At 45.3% G+C, this 19,202-nt stretch overlaps 1 protein-coding gene across 5 annotated transcripts in view; it reads right to left on the bottom strand.

Moving 5' to 3' along the window:
• Positions 1-11,928: 11,928 nt before the first annotated feature.
• The window catches only part of ZNF395 (zinc finger protein 395), a 54,650-nt gene continuing 47,376 nt past the window's right edge, over positions 11,929-19,202 (bottom strand). For all 5 annotated transcript variants that reach the window (XM_073335602.2, XM_073335607.2, XM_073335605.2 and 2 more), the window contains one exon: positions 11,929-18,602. In XM_073335602.2, the coding sequence (XP_073191703.1) occupies positions 18,491-18,602 (112 nt within the window). In that variant the 3' untranslated portion in view covers positions 11,929-18,490. The remainder of the gene's footprint in view (positions 18,603-19,202) is intronic.

Below are 19,202 nucleotides of genomic sequence, written 5' to 3'. Positions count from 1 at the left end.
TGGACCTATCCTCCATGAACTTCGTTAGTTCTTATTGGAATCCTGTTATAGTTATGGCCTTCACAGAGAGTTCCACAGGTTGACTATGAAGAAATATTTTCTTTTGTTTGTTTTAAATCTGCTGCCTATTAATTTCAATGGGTGACCCCTAGTTCTTGTGTTATATGAAGGAATAAATAACATTTCCTTATTCAATTTTTCCACACCAGTCATGATTTTATAGACCTATATCATATCCCCCCTCAGTCATCTCTTTTCCAAGCTGAAAAGCCCCAGTCTTTTTAATCTCTCCTCATATGTAAGTTGTTCCATACCCCTAATCATTTCTGTTTCCCTTCTCTGTATCTTTTCCAAATCCAATATATCTTTTTTGAGACGGGGAGACCAAATCTGCACGCAGTATTCAAGGTGTGGGTGTACCACGGATTTATATAGAGACAATATGCTATTTTCTATCTTATCATCTATCCCTTTCCTAATGAGTCCCAACAGTCTGTTCGCTTTTTTGATTGCCGCTGCACATTGAGCAGATGTTTTCAGAGAAGTATCCACAATGACTCCACGATCTCTTTCTTGGCGGGTAACAGCTAATTTAGACCCCATCATTTTGTATGTAGAGTTGGGATTATATGTTGCCATGTGCGTTACTTTGCATTTATCAACACTGAATTTCATCTGCTATTGTGTTGCCCAATCACCCAGTTTTGTGAGATCCCTTTGTAACTCTTTGTAGTCAGCTTTGGATTTAACTATCTTGAGTAATTTTGTATCATCTGCAGATTTTGCTGCCTCACTGTTTACCCCCTTTTTCCAAACCATTTATGAATATGTGGAACATCACTGGTCCCAGTACAGACCCCTGCGGGGGGGGGGAACACACCACTGTTTACCTCTCTCCATTCTCATCATTTATTCCTACCCTTTTTTTCCTATCTTTTAACTGGAGTGCCTGACAATGCTTTCAGGATCATCTAACAATCCTTAATTTTATTTAATTTAATTTAATGACAAGACTTTTGTTATCTTAATCACCTTGCCTCTGTTTATAAACAAACTCCCTGCCCCAAAGATGACACTGGGAGCAGCACAGAACTCTTCGGGCTGCATTAGTGGGAGCATTGTCAGCAGATGGAGGAAAGTGATTATTCCCCTGTATTCGGCACTGGTGAGGCCACATCTGGAGCATTGCGTCCAGTTTTGGGTGCCCCACTACAGAAAGGATGTGAGCAAATTGCAGAGAGTTCAGCGAAGGGCAACAAAAATGATTAGGGGGCTGGGGCACATGATTTACGAGGAGAGGCTGAGGGAACTGGGTTTATTTAGGCTGCAGAAGAAAAGAGTGAGGGGGGATTTGCTTGCAGCCTTCAACTACCTGAAGGGGGGTTCCAAAGAGGATGAAGTCCAGCTGTTCTCAGTGGTACCAGATGACAGAACGAGGAGCAATGGTCTCAAGTTGCAGGGGGGGAGGTCTAGGTTGGATATTACAGAAAACTATTTCACTAGGAGGGTACTGAAGCACTGGAATGGGTTACCTAGAGAGATGGTGCAATTTCCATCCTTGAGGCCAGGCTTGACAAAGCCTTGGCTGGAATGATTTAGTTGGGGTCAGTCCTGCTTTGAGCAGGGGGTTGGACTAGATGACCTCCTGATATTCTATGATTCTGTGATTCATCACTAAGGCTCAGATTTTGTCACGGATATTTTTAGTAAAAATCAGACAGGTCATGGGCAATAAACAAAAATTCACGGAAGCCCATGACCTGTCTGATTTTTACTAAAAATATCCCAGATAAAATGGGGAGGGAGGATGGTCAGCATCAACAGCAGCTGGGATCCCCTTGTCCCCCCACAGTGGCTGGAAGCTCTGTGGTCCCCCCGCCGCCTGCTGGGGCTGGGCGGCTGCAGGGAGCCGCACCACCTATGGCAAATGGGAGTTCTGGAGGAGGGGTTGGGAACTCCGGGGTCCCCCTGCTGTCCTGCGGCTAGGAGCTGTGGCTGAGAGCTGTGGGGCTTCCTGCTGCCAGCTCCAGCGTCGCGGCAGAAAATGTCACGGAGGTCTCTGGAAGTCATGGATTGTGTGACTTCCATGATCTCTGTGACTTAATCGTAGCCTTACTCATCACATATCACACTCAAGCCGAGTTGCAGTTACGAGCTCCATCTGGGGCTAGGGCGTGGGCTGTGAGCAGAACTCAGGTATGAAATTCTGTCCCCCACACAAATGGCACCCCTGCTCCCGAGGATACCTCTACCACATAGGCGCACTCCAGACATCCAGAGAGGCCCCTATCACATCCCATTTCCCTGCCTTCCAGAAACATCCTAGCTATTAGTCCCACAGACAGATTTCAGTTCCCCTCCCAGGCAGCATCCACCCACCTAACCCAGCACTCCCAGACATCCCAGCACCCCCCTACCCTGACAGCACCCACCTAGACACCACTGCTACTCTTAGGCAGCACCCAGGCATCCCAGATCGCCAGCACTCACCTAACCAGCCAATTGCAGACTCCCACCAGCACTCCCCTATTCAGATATCTCAGCATCCCTAGACACCTAGCCTGTATTTTGCACAGTTCCATATCCTACACTCACCACTACTAGAGGAAGGGTCAAAGGCTGTATTGACTATAAACTTCTATTGAAAGTCATGTGTAAATTATTTGAAAATATGCAAGTTCACTAATATTTTTTGCAATCAGTGTGACACATGGAGTTGAACAAAACTTGGCTGCTATGTTTGTGTTTGATTCTACTGGGTGTCTTTGCAGAACTGGTACTGCCCTCTGGTGGTTTGAAAAGGGCATGATGAATAAGCAGTAAAGATGAAAACCTTGGTGGATAGCACTATCTAGTGGTGTCATGGCAAAACTATTCAGTCTGTAAGAATAGACAGAGGCTTAAATGAGATTGTAAAGTTAGAAGGTTAAAGTGTACAAGTCACCATCAGTGCTTTGCATACTCTGGCTCATTCGTTCATTTAGAGAGGGCATTATTAACTATGCAACCAAAAGGAGGTTTTTGTCAGTGTCAAGGGTTTCTTGTTGCTTTCAAGGTTCATTTTTAGAGTTGCTGGGTATTTCAGACTGTAGCTGACAGTCTTCTTTGCTGGCTGGGTTATCACAGCTGCAAATGCTACTGCTATTTTTCCTCACGAGGTCTGCTGAGGTGTTTGGGAAGAAAGGGGATTCTGTGGGGGTTGTTTGGGTGGTCTGCATTGTTTAAATGAACTGAAGTAGTGGAGTTAGATATGAGTCATGCTACCTGCACAATTTGGATTGTGCTGGCTGGAGTTTTGGGGTATCCTTTCATTTTGATCTTATGGCCACATGAGTGGAATTACTAGACTTCTTCCCTCTCTTTCCTGGTGTCCCTTCACCTTTTTCCTCCTCCTCTCAGAGAGCCTGGGCTCAGAGTGAGCAGGAACAGGCAGAAATGTAGGTCTAACACCTCTCTGGAGGCACCATCAGTTTCTGTAGCATCTATGATTTCACTTGAAGAGTTACGTTTCTAAACTTTCTGATTGTGAAGGAAAATATTTCAAATGTGAACCCAACATAAACTAATGCACTGTTATCTACCTGACCATCCAGGCAGCTATCTATAAAATATAACCTTGAGAGGTATAAACAGTCTCCATACATATTAAATTACTGTTACCTTGAAGTCTAATGATGTCAAGTTAAGCTGACCCTGAAAGCTAACACTGCCGATCCTTTGAGCCAAAAGATCCTTTGAGCCAAAACATCACGCTAATATGCTTAGCTAGAGTGGTTTGATACCATAGAAAGAAGAGAAGGAAAAGATCTTTTATCCATCTGGTGATCTGGAATTAACTATAAAAATAACTACTGATAAAATTTGCAGATGACATAAGAACAGCCATACAGAGCCAGACCAATGGTTCATCTAGCCCAGTATTCTGTCTTCCAACAGTGGCAAATGCCAGGTGCCCCAGAGGGAATGAACAGAACAGGTAACCATCAAGTGATCCATTCCTTGTCGCCCATTCCCAGCTTCTGGCAAACAGAGGCTAGGGACACCATCGCTGCATCCTGGCTAATAGCCATTGACAAAAATTGGCACAGTGGTAAATAATTATGAGTATGTGGACAGTCACACAGAGCAATCTGGATCTCTTGATAAGCTGGGCCCATTCAAAGAGAATGTGCTTGAATACAGCCAAATGCAAAGTTATATACATCTAGGAACAATAAATGCAGGCCACACCTACAGAATGAGGGGACTGTATCCTGGAAGCAGTGACTCTATGGAGGATTTAGTGGTCACAGTGACAAGCAACTCAGCATGATCTCCCAGTATACTGCTGTGGCAAAGAGTGCTAATGTGATCCTTGGATGTATAAAGAAGGAAGCAGTGAGGTGATTTTACCTCTGTATACAGCATTGGTGAGACCAAGACTGGAAGACTGCGAAGAGTTCTAATGTCTACATTTTTTTTAAAGGGTGTAGAAAAATGGGTCAGGGTGCAGAAAAGAACCACAAACATTATTTGAGGGCTGGAGAAAGTGCTTTACAGTGAGAGACTTAAAGAACTTGATCTCTTTAGCTTATCAAAGTGATGGAGAAATAACTTTATGGGGAGAAGATACTGGGTACTAAAGGGCTGTTTAATCTAGTGGAGAAAGGCAAAACAAGAACCAATGGCTAGAAGCTGAAGTCATACAACTTCGATTTAGAAATTATGCACAAGATTGTAATAGTGAGGGTGATTAACAATTGAAACCCAACTACCAAGGGAAGTGGTGGATTGGCCATCTCTTGATGTCTTCAGATCAAGAATGGAAGCTTTTTGGATGAGAAGCTGTAGCTAAACACAAGTTATTAGGTTCAAAACAGGGATAAGTAGGTGAAATGTAGTGGCCTGTGACATACAGGAGGTCAGGCTAGATGTTCTAATGTTCCATTCTGGCCTTAAATTCTATGAATCACTATCTTCTTGGAAAATTGTTTGTGCCAAATTTAAAATTCCTACTAGCTTGCCTTCTTTTACTCATATAGAATGTCTTCCATTTTACTTTCCCCATTGCCCAGATCTGTCGGTTATAATTTGTAATTCACACCTTTACTCCCAATATTCTGAGAATAAATTTATTTCCCTGGCAGAGATGCTTAGGAAGCGGAATTTGATAGTTTTCTTTTTACTCCTTTCTATACTTTTAATATTTTCAAACAGAAAGCCTCCTTACTCTGCCTGCTAATAAGACAGCACAGAGCAGAAGGGAGCTAATGGTTGAATCTGTTGTATTTTTGGTCAGTGAGTTCAGAGTTAATGAGATGCTTATACAACACACTCATGAGTACAATGAAATGCAGGAATAGGGAGCTGGGTTATTAATTTTTCCTAAAGAATGTGGGTTGAGATGGGGAAATATAATGACCAATTTATGCTCCAATCATAGGACTGAAAGGGACCTCAAGAGGTCATCTAGTCCAGTCCCCTGCACTCATGGCAGGACTAAGGGTTACCTAGACCATCCCTGACAGGTATTTGTCTAACCTGCTCTTAAAAATCTCCAATCTTCTACAACCTCCCTAGGAAATGTATTCCAATGCTTAACTACCCTAACCATTTGGAAGTTTTTCCTAATGTCCAATGTAAACCTCCCTTGCTGCAATTTAAGCCCATTACTTCTTGTCCTATCCTCAGAGGTTAAGAAGAACAATTTTTCTCCCTCCTCCTTGTAACAACCTTTTATATACTTGAAAACTGTTATGTCCCCTCTCAGTCTTCTCTTCTCCAGCCTAAACAAAACCAATTTTTTTCAGTCTTCCCTCATGGGTCATGTTTTCTAGACCTTTAATCATTTTTGTTGCTCTTCTCTAGACTTTCTCCAATTTGTCTACATCTTTCCTGAAATGTGGGGCCCAGAACTGGACACAATATTCCAGCTGAGGCCTAATCAGCACAGAGTAGAGCAGAAGAATTCATTATCGTGTCTTGCTTACAACATTCATGCTAATATAATGCCATAGCTGTAGATATTGTAGAATTCCAGAAGAAAATATACCTTGAGTATCAAACTCTTGGTAAAATGCTAGGGTTGCCAAACCTCCAGGATTGGCCTGGAGTCACCAAGAATTAAAGATTAATCTTTAATTAAAGATTATGTCATGTGATTACATCTCCAGGAATATATCCAACCAAAATTGGCAACCCTAATCTTGGCTCAATAGATGGGCTAAATATTAGAGTGACTATAACTAAAATGCCTCACTGTTTATATACTTTGAGCCTGACCAAAACTTATTCTGGTCTCTTGTGAATTTTTTCCATGTGATGGAGTACAAGTACAGTGTCTTTGAACTCTGGGACAGCTTCATGTGCAGGAGGAAAGCTTGGTCAGCACACAGGAACTGGAGAAAGATGGATCCTCAACCCCTGTTAGAATGGTTAAATCAAGTATGAAAGATTGCTGAATAGCACACATTTTTTCAGGCAGGCTAGATGATCTGGTGATCTCTTCTGGCCTTAAACTCTATAGACAAAAAAGGATTATATTTGTTATTAGCAGATTATTTCAGGAGCTCTAAATCTCCTACCCACCATCTCCTTTCTCAAAACCACCATCCTGCGCTTGTCACTCAGGCCTGTAACCTGGGTGTCATCTTTGACTTGGATCTCTCTCTCTAGGTCAGAAATTTTCAAACTGTTGTGCGTGCCCCCTAGGGAGGCAAAGGAACATTTGTGGAGGGTGAGCGGAGACACCAGGCAGCTCAGGCTTCAGCCCTGTGCAGCGGGGCTTGGTCTTTGGCTTGAGCCCTGCATGGTGGGTCTTGGGGAAGGAGCGCCACCTCCACCCCCTGACTCACTTAAGTGAGTCACCCAGCTTATGGGTCAGTGTCAATGCCTCCAAGACCTGTGCTGGCTCCTTGCCCCCCCCCACCTCCCCAGACCATTACACATACCTTCCCCCACCCTGAAAACCCAAGTGGGAGGGGCAGCTATTGGGGTGGTGCAATCAAAAATTATAACTCAAAGCAGGGGCTCAGCTCAAAAAGTTTGAAAACCACTGCTCTAAGTCCTTACTTCCAGGCTGTATTTAAGAATTGCAGATTCTTTCTGCATAGCATCTTGAAGTTACAGCCTTTCCTATCCATTCACACAGCTAAAACTCTCATCCATCTCATGTCTCGATTACTGCAATAACCTTCTCTCTGGCCTTTTAAAATGCCCTCTTGTCCACTCATATCCATTGAGAATGCTGTGTAAAGACAATTTTCCTAGCCCATCACTTTGATTATGCGATACTTCTCTTTGCATCCCTCCACTGGCTCCCTCTTTATCTATTATATCAAATGTAAGCTACTTGTTCTTCCTTTCAAGGCCCTTCATGACCTGTCTCTACCTCACCTATCATCTGTAGCTCAGTATCAAAAGGTCAACCCCCCCCCATCTCCATGATGCATGATTCCATTATCTACTTCTTAAATTACCTACTTCTCAGGCCTCCTGCTCAGGGCAGGTGGAGGGTCCGGGGCTCTCCACAGAGGCCCAGGCTCCCGGGGTGAATCTTAACATAGCCTAGGGTGAGCATACTTCCTGTTTTGGCCAGGACAGTTCCCCTTTTTAAGCCCTGCCCATGACGTCCCAACGTTTTTGGCAAACTGGCCATTTGTCCCATTTGCTCTTCCCAACTGATGGCCCTGCAGATGACCAGTTGGCAAGAGCAAATGGGACAAATGACCAGTTTTGCCAAAAAGGGTCTTGCGGGGGTGGGGGGAGGCAGGGGGAAGCGAGTGAGCGGCAGGGCTTGGGCCAGCTCCGTGCGGGAATGGGGGCATAGCTGAGCCAAAGCTCCAAACATTTGTTTCCACAATACAAGGCACCTCGTTTGGATACCTGATGGACATACAGATCAAACAACAGTGTCTCTCTCTTTCTCAGTTCCAACCACATCCTTTAGGAATTTTAATTTCACTAGCACACATCCCAGGGCTGGGTACTGGTTATCTCCTAACCCCCATATGGCCAACCTGGTTAGGAGCTGCAGGGACTAATGAGTCTGATGCTGCTGGTAAAATGGTTTGTAGATGATAAGTGACCTGAGAGATACACTATTCTTGTGAGAATCTGGAGGAGCCCACATCCCATGACATAAATATCAGGAGCATTACTAGTAGCCCCTCAAATGCATTCACCCTGCACTAGGAGGAATCAGTGTCAGAGACAAGAACGTATTCCATGAGGGAAATGTAGTGTAATGGTTTATTGCTAAAGAAAAGTCAATTTGAATTTGCCATTCACGCTCCTCCTAGACCCTCGGTGCAGAGTGAGAGAATCAGCAGTGGCATATTTATCATTTCAGCAGCTGTCCCTTCTGCTTCTGGTGGCTCCTTCTAGTATTGCTCTCTCCCTTTTCCTTCCTTCAGCGCATTGCCATTTCCCTCACGGTGTTCCTCTCATACACTTTTCCCTACGTCCACCTCATTTTTCCTCACTGCCTAGTTTCTGTGCTTCCCTGTCTCCTCATCCCCCTCCTGTCACTATACTTTCTTCAGACCCTTTCCCCTTTCCGAACACCTGCCCATTTCTGCCGGTCGTTCCCGCATGCCACTAACAACAGATCTGGAGTTGGATTCCAATACTCCCTCTCTTCTCCTCTTAAAGGAATATCACCTAAACCCTGCCAGAGTTTCCACAGCAGTAGAGAGAAGATTCATGTGTTGCATCCCACTGCACGTCCTCATAGTCACATAACTGTGGCCTCCCGTACTTAGGCATAATGGGCCCAAAGGCCACAGAAAGACACTGGAGAAAAAGATACTTGACCTTCCTTTGTGACTCCATTCAAGCCAGCTGGCAAAAAACAAAGCAAAAAGTGGGTGGTAAAGCAGAGGGTTTGTTTACAGTGTAGAAAGCTCAGCCAGATTAATTTTTTCCAAAAGGAAATTGTACAGTTGCCTTCAGCCTCTGTGGGACTCTTTGCCAAAGGATGTTGTGAAGGCCAAGCAGAGCTGTCCCTCGGGTACGGTGAATCAGGGTGACCGCCTTGGGCCTCACACTTTGGGGGGCCCTACAGGCGGGGAGGTGAGGCGGGAGGGGTGAGGAGGCGAATGCGGGGGCAAGCAGCCCCCCATTAGAACCTCCCCCCCCCAGTGCCTCCTGCCCACCGGTGGGCCGCACCCATCAGCACCTCCCCCTCCCTCGCAGCACCTACCGCGGATCAGATATTTTGCGGTTTCAGGAAGCGCTGGAGGAGAGGTCAGAGAAGCGAGGGCGCAGCGTGCTCAGAGGAGGGGATGGAACTGGGCGGGGAAGAGGCGGGGCGGGAAGAGGTAGGGCAGTAGCAGGAAGTGGCGGGGTGAGGCCTTGGGGGAAGGGGTGGAGTGGGGGCAGGGCCTGAGCGGAGCCAGGTGGAGCACCCCCTGGCAGATAGGCACCGAGTTTCTAATGTCCCGGGTCTCGCAGCCCCCTAGGGACGGCCCTGGGGCCCAGACCATAACAGCGTTCAAAAAGAACTAGATAAGTTCATGGAGGATAGGTCCACCCATGGCTATTAGCCAGGATGGGTAGGGATGGTGGCCCTACCCTCTGGTTGCCAGAAGCTGGGAATAGGCGACAGGGGATGGATCACTTGATGATTCCCTGTTCTGTTCATTCCCTCTTGGGCACCTGGCACTGGCCCCTGTCGGAAGACAGGATACTGGGCTAGATGGACCATTGGCCTGACCCAGTATGGCCGTTCTTATGTTCTTAGGGTTTGTTTACAGTGTAGAAAGTTCAGCTAGATCTATTTTTTTTTCAAAGGAAACTGTAAAGTTGCCTTGAATCTGTATGTCAGGGATGGGGAACCTTTTTTCTATCAGGGGCCATTGACCCATAAGAAAAAAGAAGTCAGTTACAGGCCACACACAGCCCCATGGGGGGGTGGGGATAGGGGCGCAGAGGCTTGGGGCTTCCCCCACAGCAGGGCAAACCAGCACTTGCAGCTCCAGCCCCGCAGGGGGGTACGGAGACTCAGGGCTTCCCCTGGGTTCTGGAGTGGGGCCAGAAATGAGGGGTTCAGGATGTGGGAGGGGAATCTGGGCTGAGGCAGGGTGTTGAGTGCAGGAGGGGGTGAGGGTTCTGGCGATGAGGGGTTTGATGTGCAGGAAGAGGCTCCAGGCTGGGGTTGAGGGGTTTGGAAAGCAGGAGTGGGCTCACGGCTGGGACAGGGGGTTGGGGGGTCTGGAAGGGAGTTAGGGTGCGGGAGGGGGTTCCCACCTGGGGCAGGGAGCTCAGGGTGTGGGCTCCGGCCGGGCAGCGCTTACCTCAGGAAGCTTCCAGGTGGCAGCGCAGCGGGACTAAGGTAGGCTCCCTGCCTGCCCCGGCTCCGTGCTACTCCCGGAAGCGGCTGGCCTGTCCAGACCCTAGGCGGAGGAGCGACCAGGCACTTCTGCCGAGCTGGTGCTGGAGCAGCACACGGAGCTTCCCGGGCCACAGAGACATGCTGACTGCTTCCGGAACTTGCGCGGAGCTGCTCAGACTTTTAACAGGCTGGCAACCCTAGCTTCCCCCTGCAGAACGAGACAGCGCTCGCGGCTCCAGGCCCGCGGTGGGGCGCCGAGGCTCGAGGCTTCAGGCCTGGAGACTTGCCGCGGGCCGTAGGTTCCCCACCCTTGCGGTATACATAATGGGCGCAATGCAGCTGTCATTCCAGTCTCTTGTCTGCTTTAAAAACTAGGTTAATACAATGTATAAAGAACAAGACTTTTTAGCCAAGCAAAAGTGGTCTCGCGTTAGGAAACATCAAGCTGGAAGAAATGTTCCCTTCAGTGCTCTGGGACATGAGCATCAGGCTAAACAGTGAAACATGTAATAGCTACCCTAGTCCAGGACAGCAAGGTCTCTTGCTTTTTCTTCCTTCTGTACAAGAACAGGTAAAAGGACACAGTCAGATATCAGGCAACTTTTCATTTTATTTCTTATAAAATATATTTTATATTGCTGCTGTAAAAATTACATTTCACATTTTTATTTTATTACAATAAAAAATAATACTTGGAAGACAGCTGAAAAAAGCTCCAATGAGACAGAAATTCACTGATATGGCATATCCCCGTTAAGCTGAATAGCATGCCAAAGAGCAGCTATTGGCAACAAATGTCCCATCCTTTCCACACTTTCTCATATCCCATAACTCCACAAAAAAACAAGTTACACCCTACCCTAGCTTTGTGTATCTACCTGAAGACTTCCCATTTCTTTAATCCAATGGGGGTGTAGAGTGACAGAGTGAGGGGGGGGGGTCACCAGGTGCTGAACTTCACACAACACAACTGCTTTGCTTCTTTTAGGGGTCCAATCTCCCATCAACAATGAAGGGTCACAACGTGTAGGCTGGACACACTCAGTTAATGCCTAGCAGAAAGGTTCCTATGTACATACATACATGCACAAAGAGACAATCAGACCAAACAGGTGCATATGGGAGGTGTTTCTTAGCTGAATTCACAGGTCACGGCTACCTAATGTTTGGAGGTTGAGGGGGACTTGCTTAAGATTAGAAAAGCTCTTAAGTATGGAGTCTATGCAAGAGTGACAGAAGGAAAACTAGAGTCTACCAAGTGTGGTTGGAAGCAAGTTAGAAAATTAGGCGGAGAAAAGCAAAGAAGGAAAAAAAAATTTTTTTTTAAATCTTGCTGTGTCATTTCTGCCAACAAAAAAAGTGTAAAAAATAAAATTAAAAAATACGTGCACCAGCTGTTCCAACAAAAAAAAAAACACCCACATATAAAACAACCACCATATTGTTAAGAACTATTTTGTCCAATTAAATCTGTACCGCAAAAGCCCTCAAAATAAAGTGTAAGAATCCCCCATCCCCTTTCAAATCTTTTAAAAAACACGGATACAAAATATTCCTATGTAAGATGTTTTTTTCTTTATTATGATTAAGTAAGTGCTCTTCATTTTGGAATCAGGCATTGCAAGATGGCTATGTGTACAAACAAAGGTGCTGCAAGATGGGGAAAAAAAGCCAGTGGACAGTATTTAGTGTGTGTTAGTGGTGTAATACTTCTCTTCTGCCTACCTTCCTCCCATCCCACACACGCCTGTGATGCCAGGCAATAGCAGACGGATTCTGCATTCCTCTCTGGCCTAAGAGTTTGTGCAGCTTAGCGAGGGTATACGGTATACCACATGCTTCTATAGGTGACTGCTTATTCCAAAGTCATTTACACTTTTTAAAAAAAAAAAATCACATTTAACAAAAGCAAAATGTTATTTTTTTCAAAACCCAATCTTCTGTCAGCAAAAAAATTATCCTTGAAATAAACATATATATAACACATACAAATGTTTGGGTTGAGGACTCTGGATTGTTCAAGGCCAGTTACTGAGGGGTGAACCTTAAAGAGGCTCATAGGATTGGTTTGATCAGCACCCGTGCGTCTGGATGCATATTTTAATTTCCTGAGTGACCCAGATTGACCTTATGAATTGCAGGGTCCTAAGCAAGAGAAGGGCCCCAAAAGTCCCAGAGAAAGAGAGGGAAGGGTGGTCAGGGTGAGTTTGTGTCCTGTTCCTCCAATCTCACGGCTGGAGAGAGAGATGAGACTACAATCAGTAAACTGCTAAGATGGCTTCATTTGAAGTCTGCAAATTGTACTAAAAGTGTCATAAAATAGGCTCTCTAAGAAGATTTCTGGACCTCTCCACTTCCTGAAAGACACAATGGGTCCAATGATTAGGGTGCTAGGCTGTAACTCAAAAGACTTGGGGGTTCAATTCCTTGCTCCACCACAAACCCTCCCATGAGTTAGGGGCTTCTGAAAAATCCCAGTAGGTGCCTATATCTGGATCTTTAGAAATCTGGCCCTTAGTCTCCCTGGATCAGATGTATGCAAGTGCCTAACTCCCAGTGAAATCAATGGGAATTAGATGGTGTCATGGGGTGCCTGGGCCCCTTTAAGGGGGAGCTGGTCTGCACCTGGGCTAACTGCCCTGGGCTGAGGCTGATCGGAGAAGTTCAGCAAAGAAGGTTTTAATGAACAGCTGGACAGCTTGAGTGACCCTACTGGTTACACCTGGAGAGGGCATGGTCAGGTAGGGAGGAGAGGAACTTAGAGGAAATGCAGGGAGGAACCCTCTCCGGGGTGGACAGTCTGAAGAAGGACCTTGAAATAGATCCCTCAAGTTGTCACACCCCGTATCTGTACAACTTGCAACTTCTGGTTGATACTACAAAGTTACTATGAAGTGGTTGCCATGAAAAATGCTGTATCACAAATGCTCCTCCAGCTATGCGTATCCACTATGGGCTAAGCAGAGCTGTATCACATCCTCTTAGTAGACCAGATACAACAGAAGGTCCTTAGAACTTATTAAGTGATAACACCTTGGAACAGTGGGTGAGTTTAGGCCTGGGGCGGGGGGGGGAAGTGGGGGGAATAAACCCAAACAGTTTTACTCTACCTCTCTGAAGGAAGGAACAAGAAGTGGAGAGCGGAAAGTTACCAAGCAGAACAAAGATACCTAGGTGTTAATGCTAGCCTTTAAAAAACACAGAGGTTGCGTGGGTCAGGAGAAGATTGAGAGACACAGGATGTTTGGGAAGAAAGAAGGAAAGACATGGATCAGCCAAGGTGAAAGTACTAGTAACTGAGCTGGGAAGAAGACTCCATGTTTCAGAACGTAAGGGTCCACAGCAGAAGGACCTGGTTGGCCCCAGAGGCTCTGACCCCAGCCCAAAGAATGCCCTGGTGAAGAAACTGAGAAATGAGCATAGGTTTTATTATTTTTGTATGGACCTGTGTATTTCTTGTATGATTCAGTAAAGAGCAACAGCGTTCTAGAACTCTGGGCAAAGTGTCTATTATGTGTCACAACTTTTATGAGTCCCCTGAGAGGGTTGAATGGTAACCCAGAAGGCTCATATTTTTGGTGCGGTTTTGGGAGAGGGGATCTTTAAGCTACAAGGGGAGTCTATGGTGTCTCAGCATTGGTTCCAGGCGCTGGGTAGTGGATGGCGAGGTCACAGCTCTCCCGAGGGAGTGTTAGAGGATCTGTGCTCCAAAAGTATGCGTAGGGATCTCAAGATTGGAACATCTGGGGATCAAGAAGGTTGATCATAGCATCTGCTGAGGTGACCAAATTTGTGACAGGGGGAAAAGCGGAATAAACTGCAGAAGTCACAATTAACTATAGTCATGCCCCCTCCCCACCCCCCCGGGGGGGGGGCAGGAAGGGGACTTGGGGCCCTGCAGGTCAGTATCATGACAATAGGTCAGAGGACTAAAGGGAACTGGAAGAGAGAGACTGAAATCTCAAACTCATAGGGCTGGAAGTGAGTTGCTGTTACTGTTTCACGTGCTGTCACTCGGTGAAGAGACTGGAACTGAAGACCGCAGGTGGGGCAGAAGACTTTTTGGTTCACTTTGGTTGTTTTAATACTGATGAAGGACATTAAGGACACATGTCCCAAAAGGGGTGGGACTCTAGAGGGAGGCAGCCAGAGGGCCAAGTACCCCATGACATGAGAGAGATGACACCACCACAAGAGGGCACTCCAGGATGGTGAGAGACAACAACGCCACAAGGGAGCGCTCTGGGATGGTGAGCCCCATAACAGGCATCTAACACATTTAGAAACCTGGCTCTCTGTGTCTCAATTCCTTACCTATAAAATAGGAACCCGAGCACTACTCTACCTCACAGAGGTGTTGTGAGGAAAAATACATTAAAGATTATGAGGTGCTCAGATACTATAATAATGAGGGATGAAAACCTTAAACAGCAGAGCCAGGAATAAGAGATGAGGCATTTCTCTGGTTCCAGGACTGGGAATGAAAAACAACTAATAATATCAGAAACTGAACTTTTTGGGCCTCAAAAGAGACTTCTATTTTAATTGCAGGCAACGGTTCTAGTCAGTTTTACTTTACCCTTCCATAACTCGAGTGCAAAAAACACAGAAGCACTTGCATGCAAGTAAGCAGCATCCAACATCAAGAGTTCAAACTGGGAGACAAGAGGTTTCCTTTCATAATTTTATCAATGGGCCCAGGTGCCAGCCTTAAAGGAAAACTGCAGTGTAACCCAAGAGATAGTTTAACCACTGCATTTGAGAGTTATGTATGCAATTCCGCAATCCTTTCTCATGTGAGTAGTCCCACTGCAGTGCTGAGGTCACTGGGAGTACTCAAACAAGCACTTCAAGGAGTAGGCCCCAAGTGCCTGAAATACAATAAAGACGAATTATTAATAAACAGAAAGGTGCATTGGCAGGTTAGGATTCAGCCAATTCAAGTCAAGTAAAAACAGCTGGAAATTAGACTGTTTTAAAGGTTTGTGGGCTTTTACATTGTTTTTGAAACGGAAACATTTAAAAATAAATAGAATATATTTTAGAATGGCCCAATTTTCACCTATGTCCTGTGAGGGGTTCAAGTAGTACCCTGGCTGCTGTGAAGCACAATTCTTCACCATGAAAATGGCAGCCCCAACTGACTATCATCAACCCCTTTCTCTGAATGGTACTTTTTAGGCGAGCAACCACAATGTCTGAAATCTCTTTTGAAATTTCATTCTTTTCCAGTATTTAGTAAAATATTAAGCCCCAGGGAGGTATAACACCACCTGGTATGACAAACCACTGCAGTATTCCTTTAAAGGTCACCTATATAGAACAGTTCAGCAACTTGTCTGCTTTCATAATCCACATTTCTCACATCAGACTAAGACAGTGGATCTCAAACTGCTAGCTCTTTATGGTGGTCATCAGAGTAAGAGTCACAGTGGAGGGACTAAAGTGTAAGAGAGGGCCTCTTACGAACTCCTTCCTTCATAAAGTATCTGAACCGCAGTCACTGAAGTCAACTGAAAGACTCCCATTGTTTTCAATGGACTTTGCATCAGACCCACATGGACCCAGCTAGAGAACCTGACCCTACTGAATCAGACCTAGATGATTCCATTGGCTCAGAATCAGTGGACTAAGTAAAAAAAACAAACAAATAGGGAGACACACTCACTTTGTTCCTGCTTCCCATAGGCCAATTTGGCAACCACCAATTTAACAGCGAGCAGAAGACTGGGTTCTAAAACAATATACTGTATATATGTATAAAATTACAAAAAAATACCAACAAGCACCCCCATATATAACCCCTTTGACTGCACCACCTGCCCCTTTATCAACCAGGCTCACGTTGATCCAGGAGGAAATAACACCCTCCTGGTCACATGAATTGTTTTTACAAAGAAAGTGTAGTCAATCCTATGGTCCTTAAAAATACACCAGGCTTGTTTCTGCCTTGCCCATGGGTTGAGCTCTGCAGTTTATGGCCTACGATTATCAAAAACGCAGCAAAAAGTCCAATGATCCCCTTCCCACCCACTCCCATTAATACAAAACCCTCAACTCTGACTGCAGCCGAGTTATGCACAAAATGGACCACATGGCTCGTGTGTAGCTGCCATTTTGTATTTACAAACAGAACAGACTTCACAGCGCCAGGATTCTCTGCACAACAGAGTGTAGCATTTGAATGGCTTTAGTGACGGGGCATTCCTTGCCCTGTTAAGAGAAACCAGGACTCCTTAGTGACTGTGACAGAGCACTTCTGTGACACCCGTTGAGTTCAACACGATCAAAATGGCACCCTCTGGGGGCAGTGTCCCAGTCAACCTGCACTGCTACCATCGCATACTGTACTGAGTTCAATGATGGAAACACCACTGACTCCCCAAGACACAAAATGGGGACGTATAGAACAAAATTCTTTGCCTTTGTGCTCCAAGGCCACACAGTGAGATGGACAGAGACACTGACATTAGCAACCTGGTCGCCAGGGTCCTGTCCATGCAGGGCCAAGCTTCCCCAGGACAGCTTATTGTGCCATGGGATGCACTCTGCTGCTCCTCACAGCAGCTGCAATGTGTGTGCTGGTATTGTGGCTGGACTGCACTTGCTGCCAAGTGGCTTTTCACAGCTCAGACAGTAGATTGGGCACTTCCTACATGTGGCTGATCAGCCATGAGTGCAAAGACCAAAAACAATAAAAACTGGACCTGACTGCTGGTGGTGGATTAAATGGTGCTCTTCTCCAAAATCAGAGGGGCCTATGGAACCTTTGATCTTTCCCTCCAGCTCCCCCCGCAATTCCAGAAAGACTCCTTGGGCTTGATTCTTCTCTTATTTAAACCTGTGCAAGTCAGGAGTAACTCCACTGAAGTTACACTGCTATAAGTGAGAATCAGGCAAACAGGGATAAATTCTACCCCCAGAAGACAGTAAACTGTACACAATGACAGATCAAATCAGAAACATTTGAATCATGTAAAAAGAATATGAATTTTTAAAAAATGAAAGCCAGAAAGCTGGGTTCAGACATCTTTCACAATTCAGGATTTCATAACATACGTATCTATGACACTGATTCAGCAAATGACATAAGCACGTGCTTATCTTTAAGCGTGCAAGTAATCCCAACTCATTCAGCATGTACTTTAGTCCCACTGATTGCAACATAATGTAAAAATGTATGTAAGCATTTTGCTGAATTGGGGCCTAAATTTTTGTGTGTCCACCCTTTCTAGTCCTCTTGGGTTAACAATATTGATCCTGCCAACTTCGCAGAAAGCTACATCAGGTTTCAAAATAAAAACTCATTCCCTGTAGGTTAAAGAGACACTGTGAGACCCAAAAAATAGGTTTTTCAAAGAAATACATTGTTTTCATGAATCTAACAAAAAAATTAGTTTTGTTTTAAAAAAAATTTGTTTGTAATTAAAAGATAAAAATATATGTAGATGTTTATTTTAAGATTTCAACATTGCTGATGCAGCTGTATCAGAACACATAAATACCAGGAAGTGAAACTGACCAGAGACATAGCAAGTCCAGCTTTAATGTCAGAGCTGAGAGGTGTAAAAAGTAAACACAGTATCATTGGTAAAAAGCAAAGGAAAGAACTTTAAATTCCTCCCATTCCAATAATTTAAGGTGTTACTAGTAAAACATGAACATCATTTTCCTTTTTTAAGCTATGATTGTTATTCTGACAGTGCCCTTTAAACTACAGCAGACTTTGAGCTTTCTAGCCAGTCACGTAATAGAGAGAGAGATGATCCTCACCTCCTTATCCCAGCTACTGACCTGAAAGTTCAGTAGACTGTACTGTTGAGCTGGGAGATCAGTAAAGAGTTCTTTGGTCCCTGGATCACCAAATAACAAGTCTGCTGTGAACACCAAGCAACCAGCTTTCTTTCTTTCCCTCCCTATTTTTACTATAAAATAGGAGGACTTTTTTTTTTTTTTTTACATTTGTAAAAAACCCACAGAAAGTGTAAAAAATTAATAAATCCAGCTGACATACAATATACAGAACTTGGAATTTACACACAGCTCTTGAGATCTCTGCTGAAGCCACAGGAGATAGATACCTCCAAGTTTGCTGTGCCCTGGTTGCAGCAATGACCAACTTTGGGAGCTCTCGGCTGAGAGAGACAGAAATTCAATACTCCTGAAATGTTCATGTGCTCAGTCCAGGAATCGCTGGCAGGCCTTTTTCCACCGGCAGGCCGTGCACCACTGGTCTCGGTGCTCAATTCCATACACTTTACGGCATTTCTTGGCTTCGCCACGGACTTTTCTGCAGAGTAACAAAAATAACCGAGACGGTGACATGGTTATTAAAGCGTTACAGAGCTCAGGGGAGAAGAGAGTATGTGCAACGCAATGCAAGGTTGAGCTAAACCTGAGGAGGAAGCCCCAGTGTGAACAAAGCATTAGACGTTCCCAGTAGAGAGCAACCCTGCAATAGCAGAGGGATGGGCTGAACCCACAGTAACATCTCTTGCTTATGTGGCAGCTTCTAGAATTCTAAGGGCTTGTCTGCACTTGAAATGTCACAGCATTGCAGCTGCAACTACACTCCTAGAGCACTTCAGTGTAGACACCACCCATGCTGACAGGAGGGATCCTCCCACAGGTGTAGGTAATCCACCTCCCCGAGAGTTCTCCGCAAGAGTTCTTCTGTTGACCGAGCACTGCCTACACCGGGGCTTAGGTCAACTTAACTAAGTCTCTCAAGGGTGTGGATTTTTCACACCCCTGAGTGACGCAGCTGGGTTGACCTAACTTTTTGGTGCAGACCAGGCCTACGTCAAAGGGCTGTTCCCATCCTGAGGGAGTCCAAAGAAAGTGGAAGTTTAAACCAAAGCGTTTCCTTCTTTTCTTTTGGACTGTTTTC

Source organism: Lepidochelys kempii, chromosome 3 (genome assembly GCF_965140285.1).
Source record: "Lepidochelys kempii isolate rLepKem1 chromosome 3, rLepKem1.hap1, whole genome shotgun sequence".
NCBI classification, from domain to species: domain Eukaryota; kingdom Metazoa; phylum Chordata; order Testudines; family Cheloniidae; genus Lepidochelys; species Lepidochelys kempii.
The sequence above is the reverse complement of the archived record's forward strand: the minus strand, read 5'-3'. Positions and strand labels throughout refer to the sequence as shown.